This window comes from Chiloscyllium punctatum, chromosome 13 (assembly GCF_047496795.1).
Source record: "Chiloscyllium punctatum isolate Juve2018m chromosome 13, sChiPun1.3, whole genome shotgun sequence".
Lineage (NCBI taxonomy): Eukaryota > Metazoa > Chordata > Chondrichthyes > Orectolobiformes > Hemiscylliidae > Chiloscyllium > Chiloscyllium punctatum.
Window position 1 is genome coordinate 79,798,347 of NC_092751.1, and position 19,292 is coordinate 79,817,638.

General features: G+C 45.9%; 1 protein-coding gene across 1 annotated transcript in view; it reads right to left on the reverse strand.

The window, feature by feature from the left end:
• LOC140484563 (tolloid-like protein 2) overlaps positions 1-19,292 on the reverse strand; it is a 174,573-nt gene that overhangs the window by 69,890 nt on the left and 85,391 nt on the right. Inside the window, exons 8-9 of the mRNA XM_072582942.1 lie at positions 11,121-11,236; positions 9,106-9,208 (exon numbers count right to left, since the gene is read on the reverse strand). Of these exons, the coding sequence (XP_072439043.1) occupies positions 9,106-9,208; positions 11,121-11,236 (219 nt within the window). The remainder of the gene's footprint in view (positions 1-9,105; positions 9,209-11,120; positions 11,237-19,292) is intronic.

A 19,292-nucleotide genomic window follows, 5' to 3' on the forward strand; every position in this document is an offset into this window, starting at 1 on the left:
GATGAAAACAGCACACACCCAGGTAGGCCCAAGCCTGGCCCAAACCTGGTCACCAGGTCTCAGTTGGATGATAGTAATTCTAAATCTTCCCAGACAAGCTGCTGGCGTGTGTCAACTGGTCTTTCTAGCAGGATCTCCAATTGCCTCAGCAGTCTGGACCTCAGATTGGTGTGGAAGATTTTTGAGGATGTGACTGGGACCAGCAGGAGCATGATAGCAATTGTTCAACCACAGCAAATTACTAAACCTGAGCAGAACAGACTGGGCTTAAACTCTGTTGAACACTGACCGATTTCTCCCAGAGTTTTTGAAAAAAAGGCATTAGACCCCTCGTTAAGATATTCTAGATGCTTTTAAAAAGGGAATTGAATGATTATTTGGATTGGAATAAAGTGCAAGGGTGTAGGGGAAAGCAGGAGATTGGCAGTAAGTAATGATGTTCATTCGAAGAGCCAGTGCAGGCACAGTGGGCTGAATGGCCTCCCTCTACACTGTTAACAATCCTGGGTCAAATTCCCATATTAGACCTTTGTCTTGAATGTCTAAAAATAGGCCCCAAACCTGATCAGATATGCCTGCTATTAAATCAAGGTGATGTTCTGGAAATTTCCTCCCTGTCAAAAGCTTACCAACTCTAAATAGTTCACCTCTACTCCGAGCTGTCAAGAGCCATCAGAGAAAGAGCAGCAACTCTAAAACATTCAGCCCGGAAAGGAGCAAGGAAGGTTGAGATTGCTTTGCAGGGATTTGCTGTCATAAACTTTATCCCAGGGGCATAAAAATCCCAAACGACAGGCACAAAGGCAGGAATCCTGGAATCCCATCCACCTCTGATCCAACATAGCCGGAATATCCAGCTCCCTGAGTAGGAACAGCAATGTCAAGTTTTTGAGCAGAGTACTGACTGGGGTAGGATTCAGCAGGTCAAGCCAAGGTCAGTGAGTTGGATAATGGTAAACAGATATTCATGGCCAAGGCATTACCAAGAAAAAAAAAGTTATAAATGAAAATGAAAGGCTCTTTATACAATTCAATTCAATTCAATACAGAGGAACCTTGATTATCTGGCATTCGATTATCCCAATTTCAGATTATCCGGACAAGATCGCAAGGTCGCGATGCTTGGCTAAACTGTGTTATCCCAACATTCAATTATCCAAACAAAATGTTCGCTGCCCTTGTTGTTCGGAAAATCAAATTTCCTCTGTACAGCACAGGAACATGCCCATTGACCTACCAAGCCTGCACCAATTCCTAGTCCTTATTTAGACCCACTGCTTATTGCCCAAATGTGGTTTCCCTTCCTCCATTCACCTCCTATTCATGAGTCTGTCAAGACACATCTTAAACATGTTGACTTACACCATCTCCAGTTGCAGGCAACCACCACCCTCTGTGTCAACGATTTTCCCCACACTCCTCCCCGAAACTTTCCTCCATCACCTTGAACCTGTGCCTTCTTGTAATTGACCTTTCCTCTCTGAGAAAAAGTCTTTGACGATCCACCATATCTATGCTTCCCATAATTTTGTAGACCTCTATCAGATTACCCCCTAAGACTCCTTTACCTTATTAGACATAGCAATCATACCAAGGTAGATGGATAACTGATACAAATAGAAAACAATGGATTCAACTAATAGCCATTACTGAAGCAATGCTTTTAAAGTGACAAATTTGCAGAAGGTTTTCGAAGACAGACAGACAAAATGGAAAAGGAAGGTCAACCTGATGATTAAGGATGTGCTGAAAGTAGTGGTGAAGTAGGAACTTCATGCAGAAATCTACGTTGGAACAAAGAAATAACTAAGGGCAAGAAAACACTCCTCACAGTAGTTTATCGATCATCTCATTGTAATAACAGTGCTGAACAGAATTAAAGAAACTTGCAATAAATATGATGTAATATTCATAAGGACTCTCCCTAGAATGGGCAAAACAAAATGGCAAAAGCAACTTAGAGGACCAGTTCAAGGAATGCAGAGTTGATCACTTTCCACAATATGTTAAGATAAAAAGTCACTTCAGATCCAGTTGGGGTGGCACAGTGGTTAGCACTGCTGCTTCACAGTGGACCCGGGTTCAATTCCAATCTCAGGTGACTGTCTGTGTGGAGTTTGCACATTGTCTGCGTGGGTTCTCTCTGGGTACTCCTGCTTCCTCCCACAATCCAAAGATGTGCAGGCGAGTTGGCCATGTTAAATTGCCTAAAGTGTTCAGGGATGTGCCGCTTAGGTGCATTTGTCAGGGGTAAATGAAAAGTAATAGGGAAATGGGTCTGGGTGGGATATTCTTCGGAGTAGACTTGCAGGGCAGAAGGGCCTGTTTCCACACTGTAGGGCCCCCATCAGGCTAATTAATACTTCAGCAGGGAAGGATCATCTGGGAAGGAGTGATCATAACACAATGGACTTTCATATTGATGCGATATTTCATATTAATGACATACAATTGGTTCATAATTCTCAATGAATGTACATCATTTGAGGAATAAACCCCCATTGGAAACGTGGACTATCTTTGACCCAGGAAGTTTCGGATAGATGAAAAGAACGTGAGAAATAATGGGTAGGGGGATGGTTTTCCAAAAAGGTGAAGGGTGACCCAGTAGTGACAAAGAGGAAGAGGATTGAATGGAAGTGAACAATAAAAATTTTACATGGGCGCCCTGGGGAATCCCCTTTGTAGCAGAATCCAAAGGAATTGCACAGGAAATTGAAGATTTCCACGAGGAAATACCACAGCACTCCAAAAGTATCCATTAAATTGGAAGTTTCCACTGATGTTATGTAATAGTTACTCAGAGATAGTTAGACTATTAAACACTGAGTCTAACTCCTGAGTAACAAGAAACCTGTCAAGCCCAGTTTACCTTCCAAACCAGAGAGATCTGATAGCTCTCTCACTCCAGGACCTGACAACCCCCACCACCAGATATTGACACCTCAACCCTCTGTGCCTAGGACCCCAAAAGTGGGTGAAACTACTTTTGCACGCGGTGGGATCTAGAGAGAATGTTCATCAGGGAAAGATGAATGAACAAAATTAGAAGAGACAGGAAGTGAGTCACGAAGGAATCAAAATTGTGGGCCAGTTAAGGCTCAGGGAGTTTGATAAAGTTGGATGGTACTTATTTTAGCGCTGGAAGTCTGAGGAACAAGGCAGATAAGTTAAGGGCACAAATTAAAACATGGGCATTTGATGACATTGCTGTCATTGAGACATGGTTGAAAGTGGACTTCACCAGTTTCCTCATTTCCCCTCCCCTCTCCTTACCCAGTTCCAACCTTCCAGCTCAGCACTGTCCTCATGACCTGTCCTACCTGCCAATCTCCCTTCCCACCTATCCGCTCCACCCTCCTCTCTTGATCTATCACCTTGATCCCCATCCCAATTCACCTATTGTACTCTTTGCTACCTTCTGCCCAGCTCTGCACCCACCCCCCCCCCTCTCATTTATCTCTCCCCCTGGAGGCTCCCTGCCTCCATTCCTGATGAAGGGCTTTTGCCTGAAACATCGATTTTCCTGCTCCTCAGATGCTGCCTGACCTGCTGTGCTTTTCCAGCACCACTCTAGTCTAAACTCAGGTTTCCAGCATCTGCAGTCCTCACTGTCACCTCACATGGTTGAAAGGGGGGCAGGATTTGCAGCTTAATATTCCAGAATATTCCAGAATACAAGGTCTTCAGGCAAGACAGGGAAGGAGGTAGAAGAGGAGGAGGTGTCGCAATTTTAATCAGGGAATCGATTACAGCAGGAAGGAGAGATGACATCTTAGAAAGTTCCTCAAATGAAGCCATATGGGTAGAACTTAAAAATCAGTAAGGATCAATCACATTGATGGGAGTCTGTTATAGATTCCCTAACAGTCCGAGAGTAATAGAAGAGCAGAGTTTGAGGCACATTTCAGAGAAGTAATAGGGTAGTCAAAGTAGGATCTTCCAACATCCCCAACATTAACTGGGGTAGTCACAGTGTGAAGCGTTTGGAGGGAGTAGAATTCTTGAAATGTATCCAGGAGAGGCTTTTTAAGCCACTGTACATAGAAGGCCCTACAAGAGAGAGATGATCTTGGGCTTACACTTAGGTCATAAAGCTGGGCAGATGGCTGCAGTATCAGACAGAAGCATACCACAGACAGTGATGATAACTCTGTTAGATTCAAGATTGGTAGGAGAAAGGACAAGAATGGGCCTTAGCTCAAAGTTCAAAACTGAAGGAAAACTGATTTTAATAAGTGATGGAAAAGGCTAGACCAGATCTAAAAAGTTGAAGTTCGAAATTGGAAAAAATAGACGGTATAAGGCAAGGACTTTCAAAAGCTGATTGGGGGCAAGGGACGGCTGGAAAATGGGAAGCCTTCAGAAATGAGATAACGAGAGTCCAGAGACAGTATATTCCTGTCAGGGTGAAAGGAGAGGCTGGTAGGTGTAGTGAATGCTGGATGACTAAAGAAATTGTGGGTTTGGTTAAGAAAAAGAAGGAAGCATATGTCAGGTATAGACAGGATAGATCGAGTGAATCCTTAGAAGAGTATAAAGGAAGTAGGAGTATACTTAAGAGGGAAATCAGGAGGGCAAAAAGGGGACATGAGATAGCTTTGGCAAATAGAATTAAGGAGAATCCAAAGGGTTTTTACAAATGCATAAAGGACAAAAGGATAACTGGAGAGAGAATAGGGCCCCTCAAAGATCAGCAAGGCAGCCTTTGTGTGGAGCCGCAGGAGATGGGGGAGATACTAAATAAGTATTTTGCAACAGTGTTTACTGTGGAAAAGGACATGGAAGATATAGAATGTAGAGAAATAGATGGAGACACCTTGAAAAATGTCCATATTACAGAGGAGGAAATGCTGGATGTCTTGAAACGCATAAAAGTGGATAAATCCCCAGGACCTGATCAGGTGTACCCGAGAACTCTGTGGGAAGCTAGAGAAGTGATTGCTGGGCCTCTTGCTGAGATATTTGTATCAACGATAGTCACAGGTGAGGTGCTGGAAGACTGGAGGTTGGCAAATGTGGTGCCACTGTTTAAGAAGGGTGGTAAAGACAAGCCAGGGAACTATAGACAGGTGAGCTTAACCTCAGTGGTGGGCAAGTTGTTGGAGGGAATCCTGAGGGACAGGATGTACATGTATTTGGAATGGCAAGGACTAATTAGGGTTAGTCAACATGGCTTTATGTGTGGGAAATCATGTCTCACAAACTTGATTGAGTTTTTTGAAGAAGTAACAAAGAGGATTGATAAGGTCAGAACAGTAGATGTGATCTATATGGATTTCAGTAAGGTGTTTGACAAGGTTCCCCATGAGAGACTGATTAGCAAGGTTAGATCTCATGGAATACAGGGTGAACTAGCCATTTGGATACAGAACTGACTCAAAGGTAGAAGACAGAGGGTGGTGGTGGAGGGTTGTTTTACAGTCTGGAGGCCTGTGACCAGTGGAGTGCCACAAGGATCAGTGCTTAGTCCTCTACATCTCATCATTAATCTAAATGATTTGGATGCGAGCATAAGAGGTACAGTTCGTAAGTTTGCAGATGATTCCAAAATTGGAGGTGTAGTGGACAGCAAAGAAGGTAACATTAGATTACAACAGGATCTTGATCAGATGGGCCAATGGGCTGAGAAGTGGCAGATGGAGTTTAAATTAGATAAATGTGATTTGAGAATGCATTTTGGGAAAGCAAATCAGAGCAGGACTTATACACTTAATGATAAGGTCCTGGGGAGTGTTGATGAACAAAGAGACCTTAGAGTGCAGGTTCATAGCTCCTTGAAAGTGGAGTTGCAGGTGGATAGGATAGTGAAGAAGGCATTTGGTATGTTTTCCTTTATTGGTCAGAGTATTGAGTATCGGAGTTGGGAGGTCATGGTGTGACTGTACAGGACATTGGTCAGGCCATTGATGGAATATTGTGTGCAATTCTGGTCTCCTTCCTATCGGAAAGATGTTGTGAAACTTGAAAGGGTTCAGAAAAGATTTACAAGGATGTTGCCAGGGTTGGAGGATTTGTGCTACAGGGAGAGGCTGAACAGGCTGGGGCTGTTTTCCCTGGAGCGTTGGAGGCTGAGGGGTGACCTTATAGAGGTTTACAAAATTATGAGGGGCATGGATAGGATAAATAGACAAATTCTTTTCTCTGGGGTGAGGGACTCCAGAACTAGAGGGCATAGGTTTAGGGCGAGTGGGGAAAGATATAAAAGAGACCTAAGGGGCAACCTTTTCACACAGAGGGTGGTCCGTGTATGGAATGAGCTGCCAGAGGAAGTGGTGGAGGCTCGTACAGTTTCAACATTTAAAAGGCACCTGGATGGGTATATGACTGGGAAGAATTTGGAGGGATGTGGGCTGGTTGCTGGCAGGTGGGATTAGATTGGGTTGAGACATCTGGTGGGCATGGATGAGTTGGACCGAAGGGTCTGTTTCTGTGCTGTACACCTCTATGACTCTATGACTCGCAGATCAGAAACAATTAAACCAGAGTGGACTGGAAGAATATACTTTCAGGTGACTCTGTGTCAGAACGATGGGAATATGGAGAGCATAGGGTCAACATGTTCCCGTAAACATAATGGATGGGACTGACAAATCCAGTGATATTGGAGATATGTAGCATTGGATTAAGAGACAAAAAGGAGCCTTCTAACAGATAATGAGGGTTCAGAACAACAGAAATCTTAGAGGGGTAAAAGAATATGCAAGAGGAAATTTAAAAGGAAGATTAGGAAAGCTTAAAGGGGATATGAAAGGACAATGGCAGATAAGCAAAGGAAAATCCTCAATTATTTTCTTGGTATGATAAGGGTAAAAAGATAACAAGGGTAAGAGTATTAAGGACCCCAGCAGTTTGTGCATGGAGTCAGAGGATGAAGGTAGGACTCAAAAAGAATACTTTTTGTCAGTGCTCACTAGTGATAGGGATGATGTGGGTATAGAAAGCAAAACCTCCAGGGCCGAATGAAATATATCTGAGGCCTTTGAGTGAGGCAGTGGATGAAATAGCAGGGGCACTGGCAATCATTTTTCAATTCCTCTATCTGGTTACAGGAGAGGTGCCAGAGGATGGAGAATAGCCAATGTGGCGCCATTACTCAAGAAGGGAATAAGAGATAAATCAGGAAACTACAGGACAGTGCTTCCTGATGAAGGGCTTTTGCCCGAAACATCGATTTTCCTGCTCCTCAGATGCTGCCTGACCTGCTGTGTTTTTCTAGCACCACACTAATCTTGACACTACAGGACAGTCAAGCTCACCTGACCAACTTGATTGAATGTTTCGAAGAGGTGACCAGGCATGTAGATGAGGTAAATGCTTTGGACATCATCTGCTCGGAATTCAGCAAGGCTTTTGATAAGGTACAAGGGAGACTGAGAACAAAGGTAAGACCTCATGGGATCCAAGGACATTTGGCAATTGGATCAGTGATTGGCTGAGTGACAGGAATCAGAGGGGGATGGAAGTCTGTGTCCAGTGGAGACCCACAGGAGTCAGTGTTAGGGCTCTTGTTGTTTGTGGGTCATATTAATAATTTAGACACGAATGTTGGAAGGTTGACCAGAAAGTTGTCAGATGATAAAATATTGGTGGGGTGGTAAATAGTGAGGAGGGTGGCCTTAGACAATGAGAGGATATAGACGGGCTGGTCAAATGGACTGATGAATGGCAATTGTAATTCAATCTGAATAAATGTGAGGTGATGCACTTGGGTAGGACAAACAAGGTGCAAATGATGAATGGTAAGACCCTAGGAAATACTGAGGATCAAAGAGACCTTGGTGTGCATGTTCACCAGGCCCTCAAGGTATCAGGACAAAATGGTTAAGAAGGTGGATGACACCAACACTTGTGGTATAGTAGACAATGAGGAAAGTTATCTAAGATTACAAAGACATCTTGATCAATTGAGTCAGTGGGCTGAAGAGTGGCAAATGAAGTAAGGCCTTGCATAGTGTTGGAGAACAGAGAGATCTAGGGGTTCATGTACATAATTCTTTGGAATTTGCATCACATGTAGACAGGGTGGTTAAGAAAATGTTTAGAACGCTTGCATACATTGCTCAGACCTTTGAGTTGGGATGTCATGTTGAAGTTGTACAGTATGTTGTTGAGACCTCTTCAAAAGTACAGTGTTCAGTTCTGGTCGCCCTGTGGTGGAGAGGGTTCAGAAAAGGCTTACCAGGATTTTACAGGGAATGGAGGGCTGGAGTTATAGGGAGAGGCTTGATAAGCTGTGACGCTTTTGTACTGGAGCACACAAGGTTGAGGGGTGAACTTATTGAAGTTCATAACATCATAAGATTTAAAGATAAGGTGAATTCCCTGTGGTGAGGGATTTCAAGACTAGGGGGCATATTTTTAATGTGAGAGGAGAAAGATTTAAAAAAGACATGGAGACATTTTTTTTGACATAGAGAGTAGTTCACGTGTGGAATGAACTTCCAGAGGAAGTGATAGATGCGAGTACAGTTACAATGCTTAAAAGATATTTGGATAAGTACAAGAATTGGAGAGATAAGGGCCAATTGCAGAGAGTTTGGAATTATGGTCGGCATGAACTGGTTGGACCGAAGGGTCTGTTTCCGTGCTGTAGGTTTGTATGACTAGGACTTGCCTTTCTTAACCAAGGTGTAGGAAGACAAGGACAATTACACTGGAACCGATAGGGTCACTACCACAAGACCCTCATGGTTCCACCGTACATTCCCCCATGATCCAAGGAGCCTTGATTTGTTTGTGTTGTTGTTAAAGGGATAAATATTGAACACGACTCTGGGAATTCCTCTGGTCTTCTTCAAAACAGAGCTGGGGGGGTTCTCATATGGCCCAGCAAACAGGTAGGACCTTAGGATCACAGATTCTTCCCAAGACGGTACCTCCAACAGAGCAGCGCTCCATTAGAGTGGCAGCCTCAGTCTTCAGGCTCAACTCCTTCAGTGGGACTTGAACTGTGAACCTTGTGCAAGTGTGCGCCCCACTGAGCTATGGCAGGCAGTATACACTGCCGAAAGGGAAGGGTAATGTCTACTTGTCCTGGACAAAAATACATTGCACAAAGAATCAGGTTCTTGCTGTTCAAAAGTAGATGGTGAGAGATCATACCCAAGAGTGGTGCCTTCCTCCAGTATCCATTGCGTACCTCAATGTAATCATACCAGCACAGGCTGCTTTTATACACGTCCATGGTTGTAAAATTTAATATGATCTGTAAGAGACACAGCAATTTATTCACAGTGTAACACTGTCTAAACCTCCTGTAAGAAGGTCCTTAAAACCTTTCTCCCTGACCAAGCTCTTGGTTGCATGCCCCAGTATTGTGTCAGAAGGCTCAGTTTGAAATTATCAGCAGCAAACGCACAAAAGACATGGCCCCTCTGATTGGCAAAACAGCAAACGGGGCAGGAGACAGACGGTGTCCTGCACAGGACAGCAGAAAGATTACAAAGGAGGGGAGGCTGATGGATGGGTCAGTGGGTCATGGACCAGGCAGGGGTAGGTCAGTGAGCAGGCAAGGAGTAGGGCATAGACTGGGCAGGGAGTGGGACATAGACTGGGCAAGAGGTGGGTCAGTGGTCAGGCAGGGATTGGGGCATAGAGTGAGCAGGGAGTGGGTCAGTAGGCAGACAGGGAGTGCAGCATAGACCAGACAGATGGTGGGTCAGGGAACAGGCAGGGGGTGGGTCAGGGGAAGACCAGACTCTCTCTTTCACATCCCTGAAGAATTGTGATGAATATGGCAGAGGGGTTCTCTCAATCAAATAGAGCTTAAATGAGACAGAGTGAGAGAGCGAGAGCAAGAGAGAGTGAGAGAGAGAGAGAGAGAAAGAGACACTCACAACCAGCCCTTCCCTGGTGATAGAGATCTGCAGCTTAGTCTGTTTTTCCAAAGCACTCTTGTTAACAGAGCTGGTCAAAAACAGGTCCTATTTGTGCTCCTTGGTACTTCCTTAATAGTCATTCTTACAAACTATATGTTCATTTAATTCATCAATTTATTGCTTTTCCTCTCAAATTCATACTTACTGTTATGCCAAACCTCGCCTTTCCAAAATTACTTCATCATGCACCACCAGCAGGGCAGGAGAGAAACTGACATCTGACCTCTCCCACCCTCACCGAAAGGTTAGACATATCCGATAGACAGCTTGAGTCTGTCTCAAACTCCATGATGTCCCTGCCCGAGGAGTGTTTCATGACGGAAGTGAGAAAGGCTATTTGGGAGGAATTCATCTGCCTGTGAGCTGAGGGTGGGAACCCCCCAATTTTGCTGCTTGCAACCGTGGTATGGCATCTCGTGCAGCAAGCACCCATACCTTCCACAACCTGCCAGTTTTTAATATATCTCACTGAAATGCTGTGAGTGGAATCCGGACAGATTTATAGAGGGAATGTGAACCACTGTAAATGGAATCTAGGAGGATTTCTATCTGGAATGTGTTCCACAACAAATGAACACTGGGCAGATTTATACCAGGAATGTGATCCCCTGTGAATGGAGACTGGGCAGATTTGGATGGACCGAGTGTGACCCTGTGGGATGATGAAATCTAGTGATGTGACACAAATAAATAATCCCAAAGTATTACTTGAACTCAAATGGCAAATTTAGTTAAATTTAGTGGATTATTTATCACATAGTGGTGACAAACTCCTTAAAAGAATGTTACAATATGCTGAATTGTCCCTTGGAATCAACACCTTCCAAGTTTGGGAATTGGGGAAGTGGAGCAATTGGAGAGACAAAAGCTCTCCCTCAACCCTCTTACTGTGTGAACTACACATAACTGGCTCACCTCAGCGCTGCTTAGTTAGAAACAAAACAACTGCAGGCGCTGGAATCCAAAGTAGACAACAAGAAGCTGGAAAAACTCCTGAAGAAGGGTTATAACCGAAACACTGACTTCTCCCCGTCCTGACGCTGCCTGGCTTCCAGCCTCCTCAACACTGCAGCTCTTAGCTTTTTGTCTATTTCCCACAGTAACCAGTATGTGGCTATTTTCCATTGTAGGCCCAAACCCACCTGCACCAAGACTCAGTGGTTCCACATATCACGTAGCAGCCAGTAAACAGCAAGAGGCTAACATCCCACCAGATACTTGTACCCACCATGGTCTCACCTTCTCTCCCGGGGTCACCGATATTCTCCAAACACAGTGAGAGAAAGTTGGATACCCGTCTGGAAAGCCTGGGGTCGAAAAGTTCCCAACTGAGTCCTGCAGGCTTTCACCACAGGCTGCAAAACAAAACAAGACCTTTCAAATGATGGGCATTGAGGAGGGAGCACAAAAAGCATACTGGCAAGGAAGGGATAGAAGGACATTCTGATGGGATGGGGTGGGATGAGCTGGAGAGGATGAAGGATGTTTAATTTGGGACTGAGAGTGAATTGAGAGATTACAGGAAGAGGCTGGCAAAAGTGAATTAACGGGAGTTCAGAGGCAATATGTTCCGGTCGGAGTGAACAGTAACGCCTGGTTGGAGTAGGGATAATGGATGAATAGAGAAATTGAGGATCTGGTCAAGAATAAGAAAGAGGCTAAAAGCGAATTACTGCGGACGCTGGAATCTGAAACCAAAAGAGAAAATGCTGGAAAATCTCAGCAGGTCTGGCAGCATCTGTAAGGAGAGAAAAGACCTGACGTCTTGAGCTCACAGCTTTGACAAAGGGCCAGTTAGACTAGAAACGTCAGCTCTTTTCTCTCCTTACAGATGCTGCCAGACCTGCTGAGATTTTCCAGCATTTTCTGTTTTGGAATAAGAAAGAGGCATTTGTTAGGCATAGACAGCTGGGATCGAGTGAAGCCTTTGAAGAGTATAAAGGGTGTAGGGGCTTTCTTAAGAAGGAAATCAGGAGGGTAGAATGAAGATACAATAGCCTTGGCAGATACAGCTAAGGGTAATCCAAAGAGATTCTACAAGTACATTAAGAGCAAAAGAATAACTAGGGAGATAATAAGGCCCCTTAAAAATCTATGTGTGGGACTGCAGGAGATGGGAGACATACCAAACAAATATTTTGCATTAGTGTGACAAAAGACATGGAAGCTAGGGAACTCAGGGAAATAACAATTGCAGTCTTAAAACAGTCAGAAACTTTTTCCCCGGGTACAACAGAGTGTTACAAGGGGACATAAATTTAAGGTGAAGGGTGGAAGGTATAGGGGAGATGTCAGGGGTGGGTTCTTTACCCAGAGAGTGGTGGGGGCATGGAATGCCCTGCCCGTGGGAGTGGTAGAGTCAGAATCATTGGCGACCTTTAAGCGGCATTTGGATAGGTACATGGATGGGTGCTTAATCTAGGATAGAAGTTCGGCACAACATCGTGGGCCGAAGGGCCTGTTCTGTGCTGTATTGTTCTATGTTCTATGTTCTAAAACTGCCCACATTACAGAAGAGGGAGTGCTGGAGGTCTTTAAAAAAGCATAAAGGTAGATAAACCTCTGGGACCTGATCAAATGTATCCCAGGACGTTGTGGGAAGCTAGGAAGGAAATTGAGGTGCCCCTAACAGAGATATTTGTATCACGGACAACCACAAGTGACATATAGGAAGACTGAAGAGTAGCTAAGATTGTGCCGTTATTTAAGAAAGGCTGGTATAAGAAATCTGGGAACTGTAGGCTGGTGAGTCTGACATCAATTGTGGTTAAGTTGTTGGATGGGATTCTGAGAGACATGATTTACATGCATTTGGAGAGTGAGAGACTGATTAGGGATAGTCAGCATGAGAAATCATGGCTCACAAACTTAAGGATGTGACTAAGAAGATAGATGGGGGCAGAGTGACAGACATTGTCTATATGGACTTTAGCAAAGCCTTTGACAAGGTTCTGCATGGTAGACTGGTTAGTAAAGTTTAGATCACATGGGATTCAGGGAAAGCTGCTAATTGGATACAAAACTGGCTTGATGGGAGGTGGTGGTGGTGGTGGAGGGTTTATTTTTTTGGACTGGAGAACTGTGACCAGCGATGTTCCTCAGGGATCGGTGCTAGGTTGTTTGTCATTTATATGAACAATTTGGATGAGAATTTAGGAAGCATGGTAGTAAGTTTGCAGATGACATCAAAACTGCTGGTATAGTCAACAGTGAAGAAAACTATCTAAGATTACAAAGGAATCTTGATCAATTGGGCCAATGAGCTGAAGAGTTTAATTTGGATAAATGAGAGATGTTGCATTTTGTTAAGATGAACAAGGGCAGGACTTTACACAGTTAATGGTAAGGTCCTGGGGAGTGTTGTCAAACAGAGAGACCTAGGGGTTCAAGGTATGTGTTTGAGGGTTGTGTCACAGGTTGACAGGTTGGTTAAGGAGGTTTTTAACATGCTTGTTTTCACTATACACCATTATGTATATGAGTTGGGAGGTCGTTTTACAGTTGTACAGAATATTGGTCAGGCCACTCTGAGAGTACTGTGTACAATTCTAATCGCCCTGCCACAGGAAGGATATTATCAAATTGGAGATGGTACAGAAAAGCTTTACAAGAATGTTACTGGGACTGGAGGGTTTGAGTTATAAGGAGTGGCTGGATAAACTGGGTATTTTTTCACTGGAGCATTAAATGTTGAGGAGTGACCTTGTCAAGGTTTATAAAATCATGAGGGTCATGGATAAGCTAAATAGCAAAGATTTTTTATCCTAGGGTAGGAGAGTTGAAAACTAGAGGGCATATTTTTAAGGAGAGAGGATTATTTATTGCATACTGGTGATAAACTCCTGGAAGGAATGTTACGATATGCTGAATTGTCCCCTGGAATCAACACCTTCCAAGTCTGGGAATTGGGGAAGTGGATCAGTTGGAGAGACAAAAGCTCTCCCTCAACCAAGATACCTCTTACTGTGTGAACTAGAGATAACCGGCTCACCCCAGCTCAGCTTAGTTAGAGACAGATGCTGGAAACCAAAATAGACAAGCAGGGGGCTGGACGAACTCTGACTTTTTCAGTTCCTGGTGCTGCCTGGCTTGTTGTGCTCTTCCAGCCTCCTGCTTGTCTACCTCAGCACTACAGTTGCCAGCCCTTTGCCCATTCCCCATAGTAACCAGCATGTGACTATTTTCCACTGTGGGCCCGAATCCATTTGTACCATAAAAGGGACCCAAGGGGCAACGTTTTCACACTGAGGATGGTTCACATGTGGAATGAACTGCCAGAGGAAGTGAAAGATGAAGATGCAGTTATAATAATTAAAAGACATTTGGATAGGTACATGAATAGGAAAGATTTCAAGGGACTGGGGCTAGTTTAGTGTGAGAAACCTGATTAGCATGGACAAGTTGGTCTAAAGGAACTATTTCCATGCTCTAAGACGCTAGGTGCCACAAGTAGGCTACGAAATAAGGTAAGAGCCCCATGGTGTTTAGGAGAGAGGCACAGCCATGGATAGAGGATTGGCTGACTGGCAGAAGGCAGAGAGTGGGGAAAAAGGTATTAATTTCAGAATGGCAGCCAGTAACTAGCAGAGTTCTGCAGGGGTCAGTGTGGATACTACAACTACATACATTATATACTAATGATCGGAATGAAGGAACTGTGAGCATTGTTGCTAAGTTCACAGATGACACAAAGATAGATAGAGGGACAGATCGTGTTGTGGAAGTGGTGAGGTTGCAAAAGAACCTGGACAGGCTGGGAGAGGTTAGCACTGCTGCCTCACAGCGCCAGAGACCCGGGTTCAATTCCCACCTCAGGCGACTGACTGTGTGGAGTTTGCACATTCTCCTCATGTCTGCGTGGGTTTCCCCCGGGTGCACTGGTTTCCTCCCACAGTCCAAAGATGTGCAGGTTAGGTGAATTGGCCATGCTAAATTGTCCGTAGTGTTGGGCGAAGGGGTAAATGTAGGGGAATGGGTGTGGGTGGGTTGCGCTTCGGCGGGTCAGTGTGGACTTGTTGGGCCGAAGGGCCTGTTTCCACACTGTAAGTAATCTAATCTCGTTGGCAAAGAAGTGGCGAATGGAATACAGTGTGCAAACGTGTGAGGTTATGCACTATAGTAGGAAAAACAGAGGTGTAGACTATTTTCACAATGGGGAAAGACTTCAGAAGTCTGAAGCACAATGGGACTTGGGAGTCCTAGTTCAGAATTCTCTTAAGGTTAATAAGCTGGTTCAGTTGGCAGTTAATATAATGTTAGCATTCATTTCAAGAGGGCTCAAGTACATGAGTAGAGATGTGCTGCTGAAGCTGAACGAGATCACATTTGGAATATTGTGAGCAGGTTTGGGCCCAGCATCTAGGGAAGGATGTGCTTGGATTGAAGGGAATCCAATGGAGGTTTACAAGAATGACGCCAGGGATGAAGAGCTTGTCATGAGGAACGGTTGAGGACTCTGGCTCTGTTTCGAAGGATGAAAGGGAACCACATTGAAATTTGCAGGATTCTGAGAGGCCTAACTCGAGTGGATGTGGAGAAGATATTTCCACTAACAGGAGAAACTAGGACTCAAGGGCACAGCCTCAGGATGAAGGGACACCACTTCTGAACTGAGTCAAGGACTGCTACTACTGTTGCAGGCAGTGCGTGTGCCACACCCCTACTACTCTCTGAGTAAAGAAACTACCTCTGACATCTGTCTTATATCTATCACCCCTCAATTTAAAGCCATGTCTCCTCGTGCTAGCCATCATCATCCGAGGACAAAAGCTCTCACTGTCCACCCTCTCTAACCCTCTGCTTATCTGATATGTCTCAATTAAGTCACCTCTCAACCTTCTTCTCTCTAATGAAAACAGCCTCAAGTCTCTCTTATGAAAAAAGGCTGAGGGACTTCATGGTCATTGGATAAACATATGGATAAAAATGGAATAGTGTGGTTGGGATGGGCTTCAGATTGGTTCCACAGGTCGGCGCAACATCAAGGGCCAAAGGGCCCGTACTGCGCTGTAATGTTCTTTGTTCTAGCAATGGCAGAGTAGAGTCAATGGACTGAATGGCCTAATTATACTCTTAAACCTTATGTTCTAATGATCTTTCTGCAGACTGCTCCTACCCAGAGATAGAGTTACCTCCTCCCTGCAGACGCTGCATTAGGGTGCACTTTGTACCATATCAATGGCAGGGTGACCGGTCACTTAGGGAGGCCCGTGTCCAGCAACTATGAGTTGTGAAAGAGTTTGTCTCTGCCAAAGCTCGAGACAATCTCTCGGTGCTTCACAGCCAATGGCAAACGTCTGAGTTGTGTCCACTTTGTGAGATCAGAAATGGTAACAGTGCAGAGCAAGCTCCCATGGACAATGACTGGAGCATCTATTCTTCATGATCACAAAATTGTTACAGTGCAGGTGGTGGCCATTCGGCCCATTTATCCTGCACAATGAACATTGAAATGGCCATCACATCTTAAATCCACCTGATGGGGAGGCAAACAGAGGGTTTCGGTTTTGCATTTCGCTCAAAACAAGGCACCCTCTGACAGTGCAGCATTCCCTTAGCACTGCTCTCTGCTTTGTACGCCAGTCTCTCAACAATTGACTTTTGAACCCTGGGCCATGTGTTTTACAAGCAGGCCAGAGACCCACATGCAAATGCAGGAAAGCGGAGCCCGGTGTGTGCGCCTCAATAATCCTAGGGAAATCAGGATCTGGAACATTACAGACATCCATGTGAATCAGAACAACACAGGACATTGTGGAAAGCTCCCCCTCGACCATGACCCCACCCCCCCATCACCAAACCATCATCTCCCAGACCATACAGAACCTCATCACCTCAGGAGATCTCCCACCCACAGCTTCCAACCTCATAGTCCGGGAACCCCGCACTGCCCAGTTCTACCTCCTTCCCAAGATCCACAAGCCTGACCACCCTGGCCGACCCATTGTCTCAGCATGCTCCTGCCCCCCTGAACTCATCTCTACCTACCTCGACACTGTCCTATTCCCCCCTAGTCCAGGAACTCCCCACATACGTTCGAGACACCACCCATGCCCTCCACCTTGTGGGCGGCACGGTGGCACAGTGGTTAGCACTGCTGCCTCACAGCGCCGGAGACCCGGGTTCAATTCCCGCCTCAGGCGACTGACTGTGTGGAGTTTGTACGTTCTCCCCGTGTCTGCGTGGGTTTCCTCCGGGTGCTCCGGTTTCCTCCCGCAGTCCAAAGATGTGCAGGTCAGGTGAATTGGCCATGCTAAATTGCCCGTAGTGTTAGGTAAGGGGTAGATGTAGATGTAGGGGTATGGGTGGGTTACGCTTCGGCGGGGCGGTGTGGACTTGTTGGGCCGAAGGGCCTGTTTCCACACTGTAAGTAATCTAATCTAATCTAATCTAATCTAAAAAACCTCCTCCAAGACTTCCGTTTCCCAGGCCCCCAATGCCTCATCTTCACCATGGATATCCAGTCCCTCTACACCTCCATCCGCCATGACCAGGGCCTCCAAGCCCTCTGTTTTTTCCTCTCCAGACGTCCCCAACAGTACCCTTCCACCGACACGCTCATTCGTTTGGCCGAACTAATCTTCACCCTTAACAATTTCTCCTTTGAATCCTCCCAATTCCTCCAGACCAAAGGGGTAGCCATGGGCACACGTATGGGCCCCAGCTATGCCTGTCTCTTTGTTGGCTACGTAGAGCAGTTGATCTTCCATAATTACACCAGCACCACTCCCCACCTCTTCCTCCGCTACATTGATGACTGCATTGGCGCCACCTCGTGCTCCCGCGAGGAGGTTGAGCAATTCATCAACTTCACCAACACATTCCACCCTGACCTTAAATTTACCTGGACCATCTCTGACACCTCCCTCCCCTTCCTGGACCTCTCCATCTCCATTAATGATGACCGACTTGATACCGACATTTTTTACAAACCCACCAACTCCCACAGCTACTTGGATTACACCTCTTCCCACCCCACCTCCTGCAAAAATGCCATCCTGTATTCCCAATTCCTCCGCCGTATCTGCTCCCAGGAGGACCAGTTCCACCACAGAACACACCAGATGATTCCTCTTTTAGAGACCACAATTTCCCTTCCCTCGTGGTTAAAGATGCCCTCCAACGCATCTCGTCCACATCCCGCACATCCGCCCTCAGACCCCACCCCTCCAACCGTAACAAGGACAGAACGCCCCTGGTGCTCACCTTCCACCCTACCAACCTTCGCATCAACCAAATCATCCGCCAACATTTCCGCCAACTCCAAACAGACCCCACCACCAGGAATATATTTCTCTCCCCACCCCTTTCCACCTTCCGCAAAGACTGTTCCCTCCGTGACTACCTGGTCAAGTCCACACCCCCCTGCAACCCACCCTCTCAGCCTGGCACCTTCCCCTGCCACCGCAGGAATTGCAAAACCTGCGCCCACACCTCCTCCCTCACCTCCATCCCAAGCCCTAAAGGAGTCTTCCACGTCCATCAAAGTTTTACCTGCACATCCACCTATATCACTTATTGTATCCGTTGCTCCCGATGCGGTCACCTCTACATTGGGGAGACTGGACGCCTCCTAGCAGAGTGCTTTAGGGAACATCTCTGGGACACCCGCACCAATTAACCCTATCGCTCTGTGGCTCAACATTTCAACTCTCTCTCACCCACTCTGCCGAGGACATGGAGGTCCTGGGCCTCCTTCACCGCCGCTCCCTCACCACCAGACGCCTGGAGGAAGAACGCCTCATCTTCCACCTCGGAACACTTCAACCCCAGAGCATCAATGTGGACTTCAACACAGTTTCCTCATTTCCCCTTCCCCCACCTCACCCCAGTTCCAAACTTCCACCTCAGCACTGTCCCCATGACTTGTCCTACATGTCTACCTTCTTTTCCACCTATCCACTCCACCCTCCTCCCCCGACCTATCACCTTCATCCCCTCCCCCACTCACCTAGTGTACTCTATGCTACTTTCTCCCCACCCCCACCCTCCTCTCACTTATCTCTCCACCCTTCAGGCTCTCTGCCTGTATTCCTGATGAAGGGCTTTTGCCCGAAATGTTGATTTTACTGCTCCTCGGACGCTGCCTCAACTGCTGTGCTCTTCCAGCACCACTCATGCTGGAATCTGGTTGCCAGCATCTGCAGTCATTGTTTTTACCCATTTACACTTCACTAGCGGCTCACTGAAGCTGCAAAGGGAGGAGTGGGAGTTGGTCTCTCCCACCGGGCTGTTTCACACTTTAATGCATCCTTCTTGCTTTGTGTTAGTTGCAGTTTCCGGCCTGTGCTTTGATACTTTAACAGGCGATGTTTCAGGAAGTCAAGCTCCCAGCAGACACCTGTCAATACCAGTCACAGCTGGAGAGGAATGTGGGCCCTCCTTTGATCAAATATTTTACAAGAACATCAG